This window comes from Balaenoptera ricei, chromosome 16 (assembly GCF_028023285.1).
Source record: "Balaenoptera ricei isolate mBalRic1 chromosome 16, mBalRic1.hap2, whole genome shotgun sequence".
NCBI classification, from domain to species: Eukaryota; Metazoa; Chordata; class Mammalia; order Artiodactyla; family Balaenopteridae; genus Balaenoptera; species Balaenoptera ricei.
Window position 1 is genome coordinate 34662242 of NC_082654.1, and position 19119 is coordinate 34681360.

General features: G+C 42.6%; 1 protein-coding gene and 1 long non-coding RNA gene across 8 annotated transcripts in view; one reads left to right on the forward strand and one right to left on the reverse strand.

The window, feature by feature from the left end:
* EXOC6 (exocyst complex component 6) overlaps positions 1 to 13743 on the reverse strand; it is a 208275-nt gene extending 194532 nt beyond the window's left edge. For 2 of the 7 annotated variants that reach the window (XM_059899896.1, XM_059899898.1), the window contains exon 1: positions 13513 to 13741. In XM_059899896.1, coding sequence (XP_059755879.1) covers positions 13513 to 13625 — 113 coding nt within the window. In that variant the 5' untranslated portion in view covers positions 13626 to 13741. Of the gene's footprint in view, positions 1 to 1108; positions 1196 to 1517; positions 1654 to 13512 lie in introns of those variants that run through there. The other 5 variants (XM_059899894.1, XM_059899897.1, XM_059899895.1 and 2 more) reach the window with 5 other exon arrangements.
* LOC132350828 (uncharacterized) lies at positions 1780 to 4204 on the forward strand. Its single transcript, XR_009498023.1, has 3 exons — positions 1780 to 2218; positions 3602 to 3760; positions 3895 to 4204. It is a non-coding gene; the product is annotated as an uncharacterized LOC132350828 (long non-coding RNA).
* Positions 13744 to 19119: the final 5376 nt, after the last annotated feature.

Below are 19119 nucleotides of genomic sequence, written 5' to 3' on the forward strand. Positions count from 1 at the left end.
AGTCAATTTCATCTGCTATCAAGGATATTGCCTAGCACATTTTCTCAAGAAGAAACATCTCCTTCATAACCAATACTATTTTCAAAAATGGACTGTTCTGATAACTATACCACATACTGTACTCTTTCAGTTTCACCACGCAGTGAGGAAAACAAAGCCTCCTTTTAGGCTATGATTTCTACTTTCATTACCAAATACAGAGTTTTATGAAAAGAATTACATTGAAAAATTAAGAAAATGCACTAATTATTCTTATATCATAAATGGAACTTCATTTGACAAAAATATATCAGATGCCACCACATGCTTCATGTTAGGCATACAGCAGTAAACAAATAGGCAAGGTCCCTAAGGTACTGGGCTTTCTGGGCATCTAAATACCTACCCCTCCCCTGTCTACAAATAAAGAATCAAGGTTCAGAGAAGTTAAAGGATTTTTGCCCATGACCGCACGCTTCATCAGTGGTTAGACTAGGGTAAACCAAGAACCCATGTCTCCGGATTCTCAGAGCAAGGTGGATTTACATCATAACTTGAACTGGCTTCACTTTATACTACGTCCTCAGTCCACAAAATATACAGCGCTCCATTTCTAGGAATGTATCCTGAAGAAATAATAATGATTAAAGCTCAATGAGTCCCAAGTTCCCTAAGTGAATAATAATTTCATTATCATCACAGCGAAAAATGAAACCTTATGTTTAAAAGGCACTCATCCTTGAAGAAAGTGCTTAACACTCTAATGGATCACTACAGTACCCGGCTAATATTCTATTGGGGCACCAGGTATTCAGTCTGGAATATTCGTTGTTCTTGTACTATTTTTAAAGGGTGGAGATTCTTTTTAAAATAAACTGGGAAATGCATGCAAAATTAATGAAACGTTCGTAAATAAGTAAAAGCTCCCCAGGCTTGCCGAGCGAGCGCACGGTCACATCAGCGCGTTCCCGAGCGTCAGCTCCTCCCCTCCAGCCCACGCTCCCTCCTCGCCCACTCTGGCCGCGCGGGAGGGGAGATAATGGTGCCGGCGTCTCCCGCTCAATTTCAATTCTCCCACGCCCTCGGCAGCTCAGCTCGCCAGGGTTTCCACCTGCGCGAGCCTCGGTACCTCGGTCACGCCACAGCCAAGCCGCCCTCGGCCCCCGCACGATCCGAGAGCACGGAAGCCCCAAGCGCGTCCTCGAGACCCCAGGCCAGGGCCGGGACTGGACGGCGAAGGCGGGGCGGCGCCGCGGCTCCCGGGGTCAGAGGCGCCTTGGCAGCCACACCCTCCAGCTGCGCGGTGACAGCTCCCGTGGCTGAGGCGGGCTGCGCCGACAGGTGCAGCCTCCCGTGCCGCCCCGCCCCGGTCGCGGCTCAGGTCCCGGCCCGCCGCCCTGAAGCGCCCCCACCCGCCCGCCCCCTCGCGCACCACCTGTCTGGCCGCTCCGCGCGCGACCGGCGGCGGACGACCCGCCCGGCTCCCGACGAGCGGCCGGAGGGGGCAGCCCGAGATCCCGGGAGGATGAGAGCTTTACCGGAGGGTGGGCCCCACGCAGGCGGTGTCGGTGCTCTGGATCTCCTGCAAGATCCGCTCGTGCTCCGGAACGGTGCCCAGACCTTCGCCGCTCTCCGCCATCTTGGCTGGAAGCTGAGGAGTCAGCGAGGCGCGGCGCCGCGAGAACCGCGGGGGCGAGCGGCCTGTGGCGCGAGCGCGAGGGGGCGGGGAAAGGGGCGGGGCGGGCAGCGCAGGGGCGCGCGGGTGGCGTGGGAGGCAGCGCGCGGGCACGCGACCAGGTGTCGGGTCTCCACACCTGCGGGAGGCCAAGGTACTGCCGCGGGTGGCAGGGAGTGGAGACGCGTCACCTCCAGCTCGCGCTCGGCACTTGTCCCTAGTTGCTATTAACTGGCTGGGCTTTAACATAGCTCCCTGTATTCTGTGTGCCCGACCCTCTGCTACGCGCTGGGGATACTTTAGTAATGAGGGAGGTCGACAATCTGTAATAAAAGCTACGGGAACGTTTAACAGGGAGGCCTGATGTACTCTGGGTGGTGGAGAGTCAGAGAAAGGGAAACGTGTACTCAAGAAAAACAAAATGGTGTGTGGGAGTAAGATTTATTTTAGGAATGAGCCAGGAAGATCCCAGCTGGCGACTGCTCTGAGTGGATTCCTGTCCCTGCCCACGCGAAGTCCACAGAGGCCAGTCAACTTGGAAATAAATTATAAGCGACAGAAAAAGTAAATGACGTAAAATTATGACACCTTATGGCAAAGATAAAAGTGCAATGTGTGATTTCATGCCAAAGTCCTTGAACCCAAGTGCCCCCAAGTTGCTGTGTTTGGGATAAGGCGTGGGAGCTCTTGAGAGCAGTGGGCATCAGCGAGATGGGAAAGGCAGGTGGCTTGGGCAAAGGTACTAGTGTAGAAGAGTTCTGTTTAGTGAAGTGTTTGTGGGACGCTGAGTAAACCAGTTTGTCATGGTCAAAGCAGCGACTGAGAAGGTTAATCAAGTAGAGAGTACATACCTAGCCCTGAGGGACAAATATTTTCTGGTCTCCATTAATTCAGGGCTCTGAATGTCCCTTTGAGTCAACCAAGCTGTTTACTATACAGCTGTGTAACTCACTCCTTCAGTGAGCTTTTTCTAGAAGCTTTTACTACTTCCATCCTCCCACAAAAATCCTGGGAGATGATATTGCATAATAATTAAGAGCATGAACTCTTCAATTTAATTCCCTGGTCCTTCACTCCACAGCTGGGTGACATTGTGCAAGAACCTAGTTCCTTTATAATTCAGTTTCCCCATCTGTAAATGACCATAATAGTACTGTCTACCTCATTTTGCTGTCCCATGTTGTGTTAGCTTTCTATTATTGCTGGAACAAATTATCACAAACTTAGCTTAAAACAACTGAAATTTATTATGTTATAGTTCTGTAGGCGAGATGTCTAATACGGGTCTCACTGGGCTAAAATCAAGGTGTCAGCACAACTGTGCTCTTTCCAGAGGCTCTAGGGGAGAATTCATTTCCTTACCTATTTCAGCTTCTAGAGGCCTTCCACATTCCTTGGCTCATGGCCCCCTTCCTCAGTCTTTCAAGCCAGCAATATTGCATCTCTCTGACCATTCTTCTGTAGTCACATCTCCCTTTGACTCTGACCTAGGCCAGAAAAGATTCTCTGCTTTTAAGGACCCATGGCACTAGGTTTGACACAACCCCGTAATTCTGGATAATCTTCTATCTCAAGGTCTTAACATTAATCACATCTGTAATATCCCTTTTGTCATGTGAGGTAATATATTTACAGATTCTAGGGATTAGGACATGGACATTGTGGGGGAACCATTATTCTGCCTGCCACATTTAGTAAGGGCCCAATAAACATTACTAACATATATAAATGTCCTCCTTCCTATTAATGTGAAATTTCTGCCCTCCTTGGAAACTTCAACTCAGATTTATCTCCTTCATAAAGATTTCCCTAATGGATCACAACCTTCTCCACTGACTCTAGATTTAATTTAGCACATATATCCATTCCACCAACAACTGTTTTAAGAGTTTGCACTTGTTTTGATTAGCTCCTTTTTATAATTTGAATTTTGTTTGTTTTGTACAGTTGACCCCCAGGGAACCGAAACACGGCTGACCTCAGTGCACACTGGCTCGGAAGACTAAGGAAGCTCTGCTACATCCAAATACTTATTCTACCAAGAAACCCTATCACAAGCCTGTTTCCACTGTCTTGATGGTACAAGAGAATCCAGATCTTCTCTGGGTAATCTCACTTCCTCAAGCTGTGAAAATATACAGAAAAAAAAAAAAGAAATCTCTTCCCAAGTCCACCAGCACTTTCACACCATGTTAAGGTCCTTAAGTTCAGAGATGACTTTTTTTTTTTTAATTTTGCAGTTTCTTATAGTTCCTCATAGAGTCCTGCACACGGCTGAGAGAAAGTTGGAGGGTCTTCAAACCAGACAATGCTGAAGTTCTGAAGCCATTGGAAAGAGTTCAGGATGAGTTAGAAAGGAGCATTCCAAACAGGTCTGAGTAGGTAGGAGTTTAATTAATCCATTATTGGTAACAATTAGGAATTAAAACAATATCAAATTGTAAAAAGTTAGTTTCTTCAAACTTGCTCTTTATATGTTGACATTAAATACAACATCTTATAATATTGTGTATTCAGTTGCCTTAATAGAAATCTGCAGCACAAACAAAACGTTACCTCAAATTCCCTGATGTTCACTTTTATCAGGAGCTTCAATGCAAGAAATGATATTTATGGACTTTTGTCAGAGGATATAAACTTCATCCATTCCTCTGGTTATTTAAAATTTTATCCTTGGGTGGAGCCAAATACCTGTACCTAGACCCTAGTGTTTTGGCCCTTCATACCACTGTTTTTTACTGAGTAGTAAAAAACTGAATTTTTTTCTTAGCAGACTGTGTCCTCAATTGCTGAGGCACCACCACCTGGTATTAGCACATCTGAAATGCAGGTTCAGCTCTCGAGAGGGGAAAATAAGCCTTTTGAAAACTGAACCTGAAACCAAAACATAAGATCCGAGAACAAATTTTTACTGTCCTACAAAGAGAACAGAAAGCCAGTTCTCTCTGCAGGAAATGTCAGGCTATCTTAGCTCAGACGATGAGCAGGGCCAGAATTCATTGTTCTGAAGAGTAAAGCAAGGTGAGGAGACATAAGGCACAAGCCAGCTTCTTATCTGGCAATGCCCCAGACTTTTGGGGCATTCCTTTCTGGAGTGTTCATTACCCAGACCTTTTCCCCTTCTCTTCTCCAACCCTGATGCCATCTATCTAAACCCAGCTCCAAATGCCCCTGCCCTGGGAAGCCAGCCCTGCTTACATAGTCCTCACTCCTGGCCTGTTTCAACACCTGCCCATAGAGATTACCTCAACGTTAAGTGGCAGTATCTTCCCCTCAAGTCAAGTCAAGATGGAAGGAAGTCCATATACCACTTCCCCTTCTGAAACAGCTCTTGCTAGTTTCCTCTGTGACTTCTGACAGTTCCGTTAGTACCTGAAGTTTTTTGCTAAGAATTTAAAGCTAAATGTCCTAACTAGCTAACTATGTAAATTTTAATTATGGACGTAGATATAACAAACACATTCATGTGAAAAAAGGCCTAGTGCTACATTTCTAAAAGGCTCCAAAACGAAGAATTTCAGCTATAGGCCAAAATAAAAACCATAATAGCTGTTTACTGAGCACTATTTGCTAAGCCCTTTATATTATCTAATTTAATCTTTACTAATTTAATTCATAATTTTTTTGGTAATTAAATTAGTACTAATTTTACTAAAACCTAATTTCACCCTGTGGGGTACTTTTGCTATCTCCAATTTAATTTGAAGAAACTGAGACTTAGAGAGATTAGGTCACTTGTCCAAAGCCACACAGCTAGTGAGTTGGAGAAGATGGAGCTAGTCAGCTTGTTCCTGTTTTTCCTGTTAATAAAAAAAATCAGGTAAGAAGACTGTTCCGATGTTGTTTTACCCAAGGAATAAATGACTTAGTCAATCTGGTCTGAAGAGGTTGGGGGTAGTAGGGCACACTGGAAGACAGCACATGCATGTTGAGTTATTTTGGGGGCAGTGGATATTGACTTCCAGAGATCCACCCGAAATCTCTCATCAGGACTCCGGGAGGGAAAAGATATATCAGGAAGACTGACAGAGCAGGAGACTGTCAGAGCAAGAGAGCAGTTCTGTGTCTTGGCAGGAAACTAACCAGCAAAGTAAGGGTTTAACCTGTAGATAAAATCTTAATCATTAACGACTTATACTTTGAGCCACTTGGCTACAGACTAATAAACAATCTTGGGAAAGCCCCTCCCTCAGAAGGAGGCTGTAGAATGCAGCTGCCCTGGTCTGGCATTTAAATGTTTGGGTTCAAATTCCAATTCATCTCTTACTAGATGTGGGGCCTCGGTAGAGTGACTTAACTTGTCTAAGCCTCAGTTTCTTCAAGTGTGAATTGGGAGCAATAACAGTCCCTAGCTCACCAAGTGGTGTGGAGATTAAAGGAGATAATATATGTATAATGTTGCATGAGCATTGGAGACAAGGATTATCCAACATTTGTTATTAAATCAGGAAGCCCGGAATTTAGCTTCCTCTTTGGTAAAATAAAAATAAAAACCAGACACAATATTGTTCTTTTTTTCTAACCATTAACAAAATAGCCTAATTCTGTATCAGAGTTCTCTGAACCTGAACCTCATTTTTTTTTTCTGAATGCTCGATGGGAGGAAACTGCCTGAAAGTTGTTCCTGTTGTGGCTGGGGAATCAGGGGCCCTGTCTTTCGGTTAGACCCTTGGTTCTGGATCCACTTTAGTGAGCCCTCCGGATCTTGCTTTAAGTCAAGGGTCTCTTCATTGTCCTTGGAGGCACACACATCATGGTGCCGAACAATCAGCGAGTCTGTCTCCATTTCCAGGCATGGGACAATGTCTGTAGAGTTTACTACCAGCCCAGTTACTATTTGTTAAATAAATAATCCACATGCAAATACTTCTCATGTTAAGCTTAATGTTGTAAAAGCGTGTTTCATGAGGTAGGGTACAGCTCTACAGAAAGATTCCCTTTCTCATTCCTAGGAACCCTATAGCAGACTTCCTGATCTTTATCCTCTCAAGACTTTGCTAATATCATTCAGATGTTTCTCAAAGAGTTTAAGAGCCTTTGTTATATAGTTGCAGAACTTTATCAAAATGTAGAGTACAGGCAGTCTTTATATATTGGCTCTTATCCACTAACCCTTCCCTGTGCCTTTTAGCCACTCTTTGGGGCTGTCTTGACAGCTGCTTTCCTCCAGCTTCTACCTTGTTGGTGCAGTGACCCCAGGTGGCCATAGTCTGTAGGTGCAAGAGAATGTGAACAAAGCCCAGCCAGGCCTGGGAGGATTCCTGCTGCAAAACTGTGTCCAGGAATCTGTTCCATATCCCACAGGGGAGAACAATAGAAGGAAATCTGAAATTGAAGCCAAATAAAATCAGTTTTTCTGAAATATGGGCCAGTCCTCAAAGAAGTTCAAAAGTAATTAGCCCCAGGTTCTCTTCATTCAACAACAGCTTTTATTGAACGCCTGCTGTGTGCCAGGTTCTGCGCTAAGCTCTCAGACAGAGCTGGCTCATCCATGCGGGGCGTAAGAACTGGCTCTTGGCTTAATGCTCTGCCATCACCATCTTGTAATTCTTAATAATCTTTTGAACAAGGAGGCCTGCATTTTCATTTTGCATTGGTCCTGTAAATTGTATCACTAGTCCTGCCCTCGGAACGATGTCCTGAAAGCACCATTGCATTGCTCATCCCAAAGCTAAACATTTTAAAGTCCACTGAGCAATCAAAGAGCAACAGTATTTTCTCTGAATTCCATTACCTCCTTCCTCTCCCCACAGCACCCCAGGGCCAGCTTATGACACCATTTTCTCTTCTCTTTCCTCTTTCTTTCCTCCTCATTGTTGGCTTTTTATTCCTCACTCTTTCCCCACTTAGCTTTTCTTTATTGCCTTTCGCTCTCTCTCCCTCTCTTCTCACTCGTCCTATTTTTTTTTTCTTCTCTCAGCAAAAAAGGATTTAGAAATGTAACTAATGTAATGTAATGAAATGTTAATAAAGATAATAATAGCTGACATTTACTCCCTGGACCTCCCTTTTGTAAAATAGGATCCCTGGACCTCCCTATCCTTCACCCTGATTTGTTATTCTTCATAGCACTTATTACCGCTTTTTAATTTATTTTTAGCTCTCTTCACGAAAATGCCAGCTCCCTGTGAGCAGGGAGTTTCCAGGTCTCTTGATCTTGCTATATCAACAACAAGACCATTGCCCATCCTCCACCACTGCCTGCCACATTGGAGATGCTCCATAAATATTTACTAACTGAATGAATGAGCATTTGCTATGTATGAGCCACTACATTAAATACACATAATGCCTAATTCATGTAACCCTTTCAATAGTTCTATTAGTAAGTAGTATAGAGGCAAAATTTGAACACATGTCCTTCTGGCTCCAGAGCCCATTCATTTAACCACTAAATAAACAGAACTGTCTCCCTGCTTGGAATACTTAGTTCTCAACATAAAAAAAAAGTTTTTTTAAACTTCTCTCTAGTGTTCCACTGAAGATCAAGCAGCTAATGGTATTATTTAAGTGTTCAGTGAAAATTTGGCAACCACACAGCCCACTGTCGTCAGGGACCCCAGGCTTTCCTGAGGTGCTACAGACGTGGCAGGCCTCAGTCATAATTAGGCCCACAGTTATTCCTGAACAGTTTCTCTGGATTCCATTTTATATCCACAGCGTGCTGCACACTACACCACTCCCGTTAGAGATTAAATGAGGTCATGATATTACAGTAGCATCAAATATAAGGATTAGTAAATAGGATTTTGAAAAGGGATACCTCTCTCCCCTGAATATTAGGCAACCAAAATAAAATTTACATTACTCAATATTTTCCCCCTGCTCAGAATTTCAAGATGTTGTGAGTGCTTGTTTACTTCAACACTCTAAAGTGTATACTATATTATGCTGGAATATATATCCCGGATGTAAATTAGACATAATAATAGTTAAAATATTGAACATTTACAATGTGCTAGGCCAGCATTGTGCTAAGCACTTCAAATACATTTGAGATAGGTTTTATTATAATTCCCATTTTATAGTTTCAGAAACTATGGCCAAAATCAAATAACTAATAAATGCTAGAGCTTTGATCTTAACATACTTAATGAAATAAGATTTAACAGAAATCTTACATTTCTGAAAATAAAAACAGCAAGAGCATCCTAGAATGTCTACAGCTGAATTTAACTAGTTATATTTTTTAGTATGTCATTCTAAGATTTTACTGTGTTTACAGTTTAGGTGGTTGTTTTTTGTTGTTGTTGTTTTAATGTTTTCTGTTCTTTCCTAAAAGCATGTTATCTTCATTCTTAAAAACATTAAAGTCAAAGAAATAATAATATCCTGTTTGCTCTTAAACTGTTAAAACTTCATGGTCAGCTTTTGGAAAAGAGCCCGAGAGAGCCTGTGAGTACAAGTGTAAAACAATTATGTTATCATAAAACAATTACAAAAATTTCTTCTGGTACGTCATCATGTACAATTCCCTTTTCCTCCTATTTTTCCCAGCCCTCGGCAGGGCTTTCTTTGGATATGTCCTCTTTTTCTTCCTCCCACGAACACTGCACTGCCCTTCAATCTCTTTATCTCAGTCTCAGCTCTAGCAATGAGACACACTGTAATTTCTGAATTCAAATTGGTTCAGACATGTTATGATTTCAAGACCTGTTCTAAGAGGCTAACAACACACCTGCAGGAGCCTAAGAGGCATAATGAGCCCAGGCTATACCCAGGTGTGAGAGGGTACCCATGGGGGGCCAGGTCTAATGAGCGAGGCCTGGCAGCAGGAAGTTCTAGTGTGGATGTGATGTAAAGATGCTGCTCTACTGTGTTATCCTAAGACCATAGCTACCATTGCTATTTTATCAGAACCACTCTCAACATGAGGATTCAGAAAACCACTACCAATGCACTGGAATTGATATACTACTAGTTGAAAGCTATTAACTATCCTTGTTCAAGGAAGTTGGTAATGCTGAATAAGGCTGACTAAGGTACTAGTGTTGTAGTTTCTTTTCTTTTCTTTTTTTTTTTTTTGGCTGCACCATGGGGCATGTGGGACCATAGTTCCCTGACCAGGGATCAAACCTGTGCCCCCTGCAGTGGACGCATGGAGTCTTAACCACTGGACCACCAGGGAAGTCCCTGTAGTTTCTTTAAGCATGGCTCCAGACAGCCGCTAAGCCTACCAGGGAGAGGCACGCCCCCTAGAGGCAGCAGCTGGCAAGGAGTTGGGCATATCTAGGCCAAATGGAGGAACTGGAGTAAAAATCAGAAAACATAATAAGAATGAGAAAATCTAGTGGAAATTACCATATGGTGGTAACATGATAAAAACAGTGATGCCCAGGGCAAAAGGATTAGGGTAGCAAAACTAATCCCAGACCCCACCTGCTCATGAGTTTTAGCCTACCAAGCATCTGCCAGCCAGGTGATTTTGAACGCCCAAAGCAAAGCCATGCTAGGACAACACAGGCACTAGCGGTAGGCCTTTCTTTACATTTCTCCCTTTTCTTTGAAATTCAGTCACTGTCTGCACGGCTAACATCAAATTCCAATTTGCCACCCTGGAAATTTATTCCCCAATTCAATTGTTAGAGCTGCCTGAGATGTCTTTATTGGGTATTTCATTGGCAACACAAATAAACCATGGAAAAAACATAATGTCTCAACTCTCCCCTAAAACCATCTCTCCTTTAAACTTAATACTTTGGGCAGTGGTCCCATTTCACACATAGATGAAAACAAACACAGGACCTCAGAATCATCTGATTCTTGTCCACTTTTCCAGCAAAACAGAAAGAAGACCAAAGGAGTTGACTCAAGGGGCCCACTGGGAGAGTCAGGCAGGAGACAGGATGGGAGCAGCCTTGTATGAAGTCAGGAGGTAGGCGGAAGGCAGCCCGGGCAGGTGAACGAGACTATGGCCATCGACAGTACCAGACAACATGAGTCCCGGTCTCAGCAACCCCGTCACGACTCCTAGGTGGAGGAGACCCATTCTCTCCGATGATGGTGGGGCTAAGTGTGCCAGGAAGCCTTGCACATCCTGTTAAAGAAGGGCTGTTGAGCCATCCTTAAATGACACTAGCAGAAATCATCTCTGGGTTTTGAGTTCCTGAGCTCTCTGAGCTCATCTTGCTAGAGAAACAAACCCCACCTGACCCTGATCTGAACACTGACCTTGAGCAGGGCACCTCAAAAACAAGGTGGGCGGGGAGAGGAAGCTAACAGTTTAGGATTTTACAACAGAAAACGTCTGTAGAAGTAATGCCTTTCTTCCGTGACAGGGAAGAACAACTAGGAGAATTCTTGGATATTTTCTCTACCTCAATTCCCAGGTGCAGGGCTTTCCCGGAGAATGTTTCTCCCCTGTTTTCCCAGTCCCATCCTCTCAATGTCCCAACCCTCCCCTCACTGTCCATTCCAGCCCTTAGGCCAATCTCCCTCCAGCCAAACTTCTTTTCCACCCTCTCTGCCTTTAGAACTTGTAACTATTCAAATACTTTAGCCTTCTCTTCTTCCCTGAAATGATGGCTTTCTCCCTGGACTACCTTCTTTCTTTTGCCTCGCAAGGTCATCATTAGCTCAGAAGCTCATACAAATTAGTTCAACAAATACTTATCTAGCTACTGTGTGCCTGGCATGGTAGAAGCTTCTGCAGAGGATGCTAAGATATAAGTAAGACACAGGTTGTGCCCTCAGGAGTCTTTAGCCTGAGAATGGTTATAGTATAAAATACACACACACACACACACACACACACACACACACACACGCATCCAAGTGAGTCAAAATAAATGCCCTGGATTCTTTGGGGCTTCAAAGGACGAAACGCTCACCTGTGGTTGATGGATCAGAACATTTGAGCTGTGCCTTGCAAGATGGGCTGGATTTTGGCAGGAAGAAATAAGAGTGAAGGATAATAAAGGAAAGGAACCATGAGCACGAGAAGGAAGAAAATCTCAGGGCATATTATCAAATAGTAAACACTCCAGTTTGGCCAAAATGGAAGTCCTGTCTTTATTTTCCAACCCTCATATTTGGCCACATGAGCTGATTATGTTCCATAAGAGCAGTGAACCAGAATAGGTGACATTGGAATATCAATGACACGCACAGGGATGTGTAGAAAGGCGTCGAATGCTAGCCTAAGAAGTCTTCATCTAATCAATGATTACAGCAACAGTTTAGGAAAACTAATTTTGGTGAATATTGTCCCAATGAAAGGCTTGTTAGGAGCTCTGTGTCTACCTTCCAAAATAACATTGAGGTGTTTTAGCAGTAGCCTTTGGAAAAGACCTCTCTTACTTATTCAGAGACCTTATTCAATAACCTAAATACAAAGCTAACTGGGCATTGCAGGTCCACTGGTGGTGATGACAGGCAGCACCTGGAGAAAATATTTGTGCTGTGTCTACTCTTGTGATGCTGGGAGAGTGCTGTGACTGCCAGATCTAAACCCATTCTTTTCTTTAGGAAGACCAGGTACAAGACTGGGGATATTTGCCCTCCGAACAGAGGGTAGGACAGATCCAAGAATCAAAGCAGGAAGTCAGGTCCAGTACCAGAGCAAGACTAGCTGATAGTTCCAAGGATGGATGAAACCTGTAGATGTTGGCCAGGGTTGTGAGACCAGGAGAGAAGTAGAGAGGGTCAGGGGTGAAGACCAAGGGCTCTACAGCAGCAGTAGCAGCAGAGGCCACAGTAATCAACACACATCCAGGCTCCCTTTATCCCCCTCTCATGTTTCCCTTTAGACTTCTGACCTAGCCACCAGGCAGATGCACAAGTTTGAGAAGATGCTAGTACAGTATAAAGTATGTTCCATTTGGAAAAAATTACTAAGTTTCCTGTTAGTGAAAAGCTTTGGTTTCTTCTACCTATTGAATAGGGTAAAAATCACCTGCCCTTCTTCAAGGATGTTCATGATGCTCAGATAAAATGAAGGTGTAAGGAACAGTTATAAATGGAGTCGTAATTATTTTTCAACTGCACCTACATATTGATAGCCCAAGAATCAACCAATAAATATCAATATCTTCCCATACCCCCAACACTACCCTAGGCCCTTTGAAAAGATTCAGAATTTATTTAATGCAAAATCAAATTTAAACATTTGGGAGAAATTTATTCAGATTTAAACTGTAGGATTTCAAAGCATTTTGTCCTGGATCTTTCTGAGACTGAAAAGACAACAGCAAAAAAAAAAAAAAAAAAAAATCCTTTCACTTAATCTACAAATATTAGTCAACAAATATTTATTGTCTGTCACTGTCACATTCAGTGATTGCCATCCTGTTCCCACACTGATAAGTGTCAGGTACAAGCAGACAGTCAAAAAGAATTAAATTTTTAAAACTGCCTGTTTAACACAGAGATACATGGTCTTTCATTTTAATCCTGTCCTTGAACTATGCAAATTAATCCCCATCTTACCAAAGAAGCTATTTTTAAATCTTATATAGAAATAGAAAATACATATCCGAAAGGTCACCATATACCCAAGAGAAGCAACAATACAAGTAAGCATTCTACGTTTTTTTCCTACAACTCACATCCACTCAAATATAAATGAGTTTCAATCTATTTGGAGTTGGCATGAGGTCCTTTTTGATCACTTGAAAGTCATTTCTATTTTTTAACCTTGTGGTGATGAATCATAAAACAAATACAATGCAAAAAAAAGTGGATTATTTATTTACTGTCATTCCTCTAAGGATAAAATTTTGAGATTAGGTATGTACAGAGTTGTAACCATTTTTCAAAAATTATTTTTTATTCTGTTTTAGAGAAAAGTATAAAAAGAAGTGAATAAGACTACCTTATCACCACTAAAGAAGAAACAACAAAATATAAAGGAGCCCTACCTTAAAGTAGCTTCAATGGGCAGCTCAAAAGACTGAATCTCAGCCAGGACATTCTCATAGGTTTGATCTGGGTCTTCCACCAACATTGCTCCTGATTTTCCAGCCGCAGACATCAGATTTTAAGTGCAAAACAGTTGTAATTTATAAGAGAAATGCACTTTTCCTTATAATTATGACAAGGGTTCTGTGTTCACCCAGAGTAGCAGCAAAAACTGAGCTCACTGTCTGACTTCATGCTATCAAAATCCTTGCTTCCAAGAATGTTGCACAGCTGTTGCTGTCCTGTCTCTACTTATAACATTTTATTTATTATTAACCTTGACACAGTTCAGAAAGTTCCTGCCTGATGCCTGCTGTATTTATTTACTTGTTTCTCAAAGACAGTAACTGCAAACTTTGGTAGGAATTAGAAGAATTATACTATAAAAAGTTATTAAGTACAATCGACTTGTTAGGGCACATATTTTAATGTTATTTATGCTAAGTACACCATTAAAGCTATGCTCCTAGTTATTGCTGCAACTATACCCTTGCCCACAACCCTAAAATATGTAACAATCAGAGAAAAACATAACAATCCTATAGGATATAATTTTGAGGTCACTGGGCAAGCACCTTGGTTCCCCATCTGTTTCACTTCTCCACACTACTCACTGCTGTGTGAAGTTCCACCATTATAGAGCCATTCCTTTTTTTGTCTCCTGTTCAAATACAAATGCTCCTGGAAGTAAGTTTTTATCCTTATCAGTCATTTATGCCTTACTGTGAGTGAGTTTGCTAGACCCTTTCTGCAGGATAGATTTTGATGGGGAGGGTGAAAGCATGGAGGTGCCAGGACGTTAAGGGGCCTGGTTGCCACTGAGAGGAAGAAAGTGTGCAAGAACTAGAGGCCTAAAATATCAAGGAAAAATGTGGCCGACAGCCAGCCCCAAGCAGGCCTAAAAAATTAAATGGGTACATATTTCCCATTACCATTTGTACTAGATCTGCCTCAATTCTGAGTTTAACCTCATGCTTTCTTGCCCAGTACAAGAAAGTGGGTACTTAAGGGATGAGTAGGGACTTCCCTGGTGATCTAGTGGTTAGGACTCTGTGCTTCCACTGCAGGGGGCACGGGATCGATCCCTGGTTGGGGAACTAAGATCCCGCATCCCACATGCCTCGCAGCCAAAGAAAATAAAAAATAAAGGGATGAGTAGTGACATTCTTTCATATGAATCTACTTTTTTAAAGTTTTTATCAGATTTGTTAATAATGCTCCAAAAAGAAGTTGAGGTTCTTTCTCCTCGAAACGTACTATTCATGTAACCACAAGGCACATGTCATAAACTGCATCCACTTTTCACTTTTCCCTGCATCCATACCCTTGCCAGTGCCTCACCGAGTGTCCCTCCATGCCCCAGGACTTTGGGCTTAGCCCATGAGTTCTGCTGGCCAATGATATATGAGCTGAAGTGACAGTATGTGAGCTCCAAGCCTGGGCTTTGTAAGGCCTCACATATTTCTCTTTGCCCTCTTGCACCTCTGCCATCGCCTGAGAAAAACATGCCCTGGCTAGCTTGCTGGTCCAAGGAGGATGAGAGATGCATGAAGCAGAGTCATCCCGACTGATCCACAAAACTGCAGGGAGAAGCTTATTTTCCCATCCAGCTGCAGCATTCTGATGCAGAGCTGCTCACTCTAGCTCCAGCCAGATCAGCCATGCCGCAAATACCCACAGACACAGGAGCAATAATGAATGATGGTTCTTCGCAGCCACTGAGTAATGGGTTATACACAGCAATAGCAAACCAATGCAGCATTCTTCACATCAGTTCCACCAATAGGCTCAACTCTTAGCCCTAGCTTTCCTCCATGGCAGAACGGAAGAAATGCATCAGGAATATGTCTAACACCACTTCCCCTCCTTCAAGACCTGACACAAAACAGTAGTTTTCTAGGGGGCTTCTCTGGTGGTGCAGTGGTTGAGAATCTGCCTGCCAATGCAGGGGACACGGGTTCGAGCCCTGGTCTGGGAAGATCCCACATGCCGCGGAGCAACTGGGCCCGTGAGCCACAACTACTGAGCCTGCGCGTCTGGAGCCTGTGCTCCGCAACGGGAGAGGCCACGATAGTGAGAGGCCCGCGCACCGCGATGAAGAGTGGCCCCCGCTTGCCACAACTAGAGAAAGCCCTCGCACAGAAACGAAGACCCAACACAGCCAAAAATAAAAAATAAATAAATTTAAAAAAAAAAACAAAAAAACCCCCAGTAATTTTCTATCTTGTATTAAAGTCATTTTTGTGCAGGGTTTTAAATTTATACCAAATTATCAGATTATTTAAGAGCAGAATGTCTATTTGATTTGTATTTGTATTCCCTGTAACACAACACACTGCCCTGTGTAACAGTAGGTGCTCAAGAAATGCTTATTGAATGAATGAATGATTGACAGCAAAGCTACAAGCTAAGAGCTACTTCTGCCTATGCCCAAGTGTTGGTCCAAATGATGCAAAAATATGGGACTTCCAGATTGAATTTATCAGACTATGAGAAAACATAAATTCATGATGGGAAATCAGTCTGGTCATAAGAGAGTATTGGTCATCACTTCATTATATAGTAGAGAACAACTTCATAGGTAATGCCACATACACATGAACATATATCTGTGATGACCCACTGAGCCTTAAATATAACATAGTTTAAAAATTGATTTTTCTCCCCACATACCCCAAATTTTTATTTTTAAAATTTTCATATTTACAGAAGAATTACAAGAACAGTCACATAACCTTCATCTGATTCATCAATTGTTAACATTTTGTTACATTTGCTTTCTCTTTCTCTTTCTCTCTTTGTTTATTCAAGGGGATTTTATAAGGTAGGCATACGCTTTTAATACATAAAGTGATAAAACTGTGTTAATTTAAATAGAGTATTTTTAGAACAGTATAATGCTATAAAGTAGTATAATTAATGAACCACAATAGCTTTGACTCATAGTTACTGCCCTACGCTGTTCCTACTACACAGCGCTGTTATACTCTTCCTGTACAGCCAGCCCCACCAGGAGACTCAAAGTCTTCCATCCTGTTGGCTTGATTGCCTCCCTCCACCCCTTAGCTCTCCCCATACCTCCTCTACTCCCACCCCATCCCTTCTGCTCCTCCCACTTCTGTTAAGTGAATTTTCTCTCTGCTTCTTACTTTCTTCTAAGCCGTGTAAGACGCAGGCTACAACTTCCTGTTTCCACTGACTAAACCAGCATCTTCCTTTTATTCAAAACTTTCCTTGAGTGCCATTTCCTGCTGGAAGTCAGCACAGATTGAATGAACAGGAGAGGATCTCCTCCCAAAAGTAACAGTCAGAAAAACAACCTCCCCTATCCCATAAAGCTGACAACAAATTCACCAAATAAGGAAAAGAAAAGGAGGTAATGGAAAAATTTTAAACAGCCATATTCCAAGATGCCCATAAAAGAGAATGGGGAGTAAGACTGGAATGTTCCCAGTCTCAACCCTTAACCTCGCCTCCCAGCTGCAGCTCAAACTCTTTTATAGTACTACTTTCTGGGATCAAGCCTGACCACTGACAGGAGATGATTAAGTAGCTCTAGGCCAGTGGTTCCCAATGGGTGATCTTGTCTCCTCCCACCCCTAGGGCAATGCCTGGAGACATTTTTGATTGTCTCAGCTGGAGGTAGGTGCTACTGACATCCAGTGGGCAGAGGCCAGAGGTGCTGCTAAATGACGCACGATGCACAGCACAATCCCCCACAACAAAAAATTATCTAGCCCCAAATGCCAGTAGTGCTGAGATTGGGAAATCCTGCCCTAAGCAGATCTTTGGGACACATCATCAGGCTATGTGTGGTGTTGATATGGCCCTGGTCCTGGGCCCCTTTCTAGGCATTTTTTTCCTGCTCTGTAACTAAGCCTTTGTTCTATTAATCTGCTAGGAACTCTCTAGAACTAGAAACTGACCCTTTAGAAAAAGTAAGTTTATTATTCAAATAAAACCTGGTTGGTTTTTTGCATTCCTGCCTCACCAAAACTGGAATCCCAGCCTCCTTACTCTATACTGGAACCACCAATGGGAAACATTATGCTCATGGGTTTCATTGGCACAGGTGCCCCTTCTGCAATTTGCAGTCTCTAGGAAACAACTGGGAGCCTGTGGGCAAGGCAGGGGTGGCCAGAAGGTAGAAGGATACCAAAAGAGGTGGACTAGCCTGACAATTCTCACCTGGTGATTAGTTCTGTTAAGAGGCTTGGTGGAATCCGAGTTCCACCCTTCCACCCCTACCGCATACCTTCCTGTAGAGGTAGTTTCCTCACCTTTATAGATAATTCTCACGCCTATATATGTCTTGATGGGTCCAGAAAATTTAAAAAACTGTTACCTAGGAATAAAAGAGAATTTCTTAATATAATAAAAGGAGTCTATCCAAACAAACAAACAAACAAACAAACAAAACAAAACCAAAAAAACCTCGTTAACATCTTACTTGGTGACAAAATGTTAAACGTTGGCCTCCTCAGTTCAGGGAAAAAACAATCATTAACTCTATTTGAAATTGACCTGGAAGTCCTAGCCAATGCAATGAGGCAAGATAAAGAAATAAAAGATATAAAGGTTGGTAAGAAAGAAGAAAAACTGACATTTGCAGAATACATGATTGTATTAAATAAATACAGTAAGTATCTAGGAAGTTGATGTGCTGACTAACTAGCACTTGAGGGTCTATTGGGCCACAACTGAAAGTGCTAACAAAATTTTAAAACATTAAGGAATGACAAGGTCCAAGATTTCAGAAAGGCAGAATGAGGATTACAAACCCAGTGGGGCCAGAGGTCAACACTGAGGTAGGGGCCTGTGAGATAAGCAAAAGCACAAGAAAATCAGGAGCAGTCTGGATGTGGGAACACCTGAGCAATTATCTAGAATGACCTTTAGCTTTTGAAGATGACTTTTATAAACTCATTTGGTATGGTAAGTGGATATTCTAACTTTTAGGGTCAGGGATGATGCCACAGGTAGCAGCAGCTCTTCATATGTCATAATATATAATCTGCCTTTCACCTCTGACTTGCTGCCTTACCATACACATCTGACAGTGTAACTTAAAATACAAGAACACTGCCCAGGTATAATGTATGTGCACAGGAGTTTTCCACTTCCTCCCCCATAAAACTCAACGTGTGAGCTTCTAACCCCCACAATGGTGACTTGTGTTTCTCTGGTCCTACCTTCCCCTACCTGGTATCTTCTCTGGCCAGCAACTGAGCTCTCCTAGGCCAGACTTGCCTCTGGTAGCTGGCACAGGGAACCATCTTTTTCAGCATCTCTCCACCTCTTCCTTTCTTCCTCTCTGTCTTCTGTTTTAATCTTCAGAGACATCAGGTACTTGTCATTCCTAACCCCCTTGTCATTCTCATCCAAATAATCACTTTGTTACACATGCACACACATTCAAGCATGTACATACACACACAACTTCTCTAAAACCATAGTCTTTTTAAATGGAAGGATTATCTTCAAGCTCTAAAATTGAAGGTCAAGGAGATTTTTTTTTTTTAATTGCCTAAGATTTTTATGTGTTGGTAACAGAACACAGAAAAGAG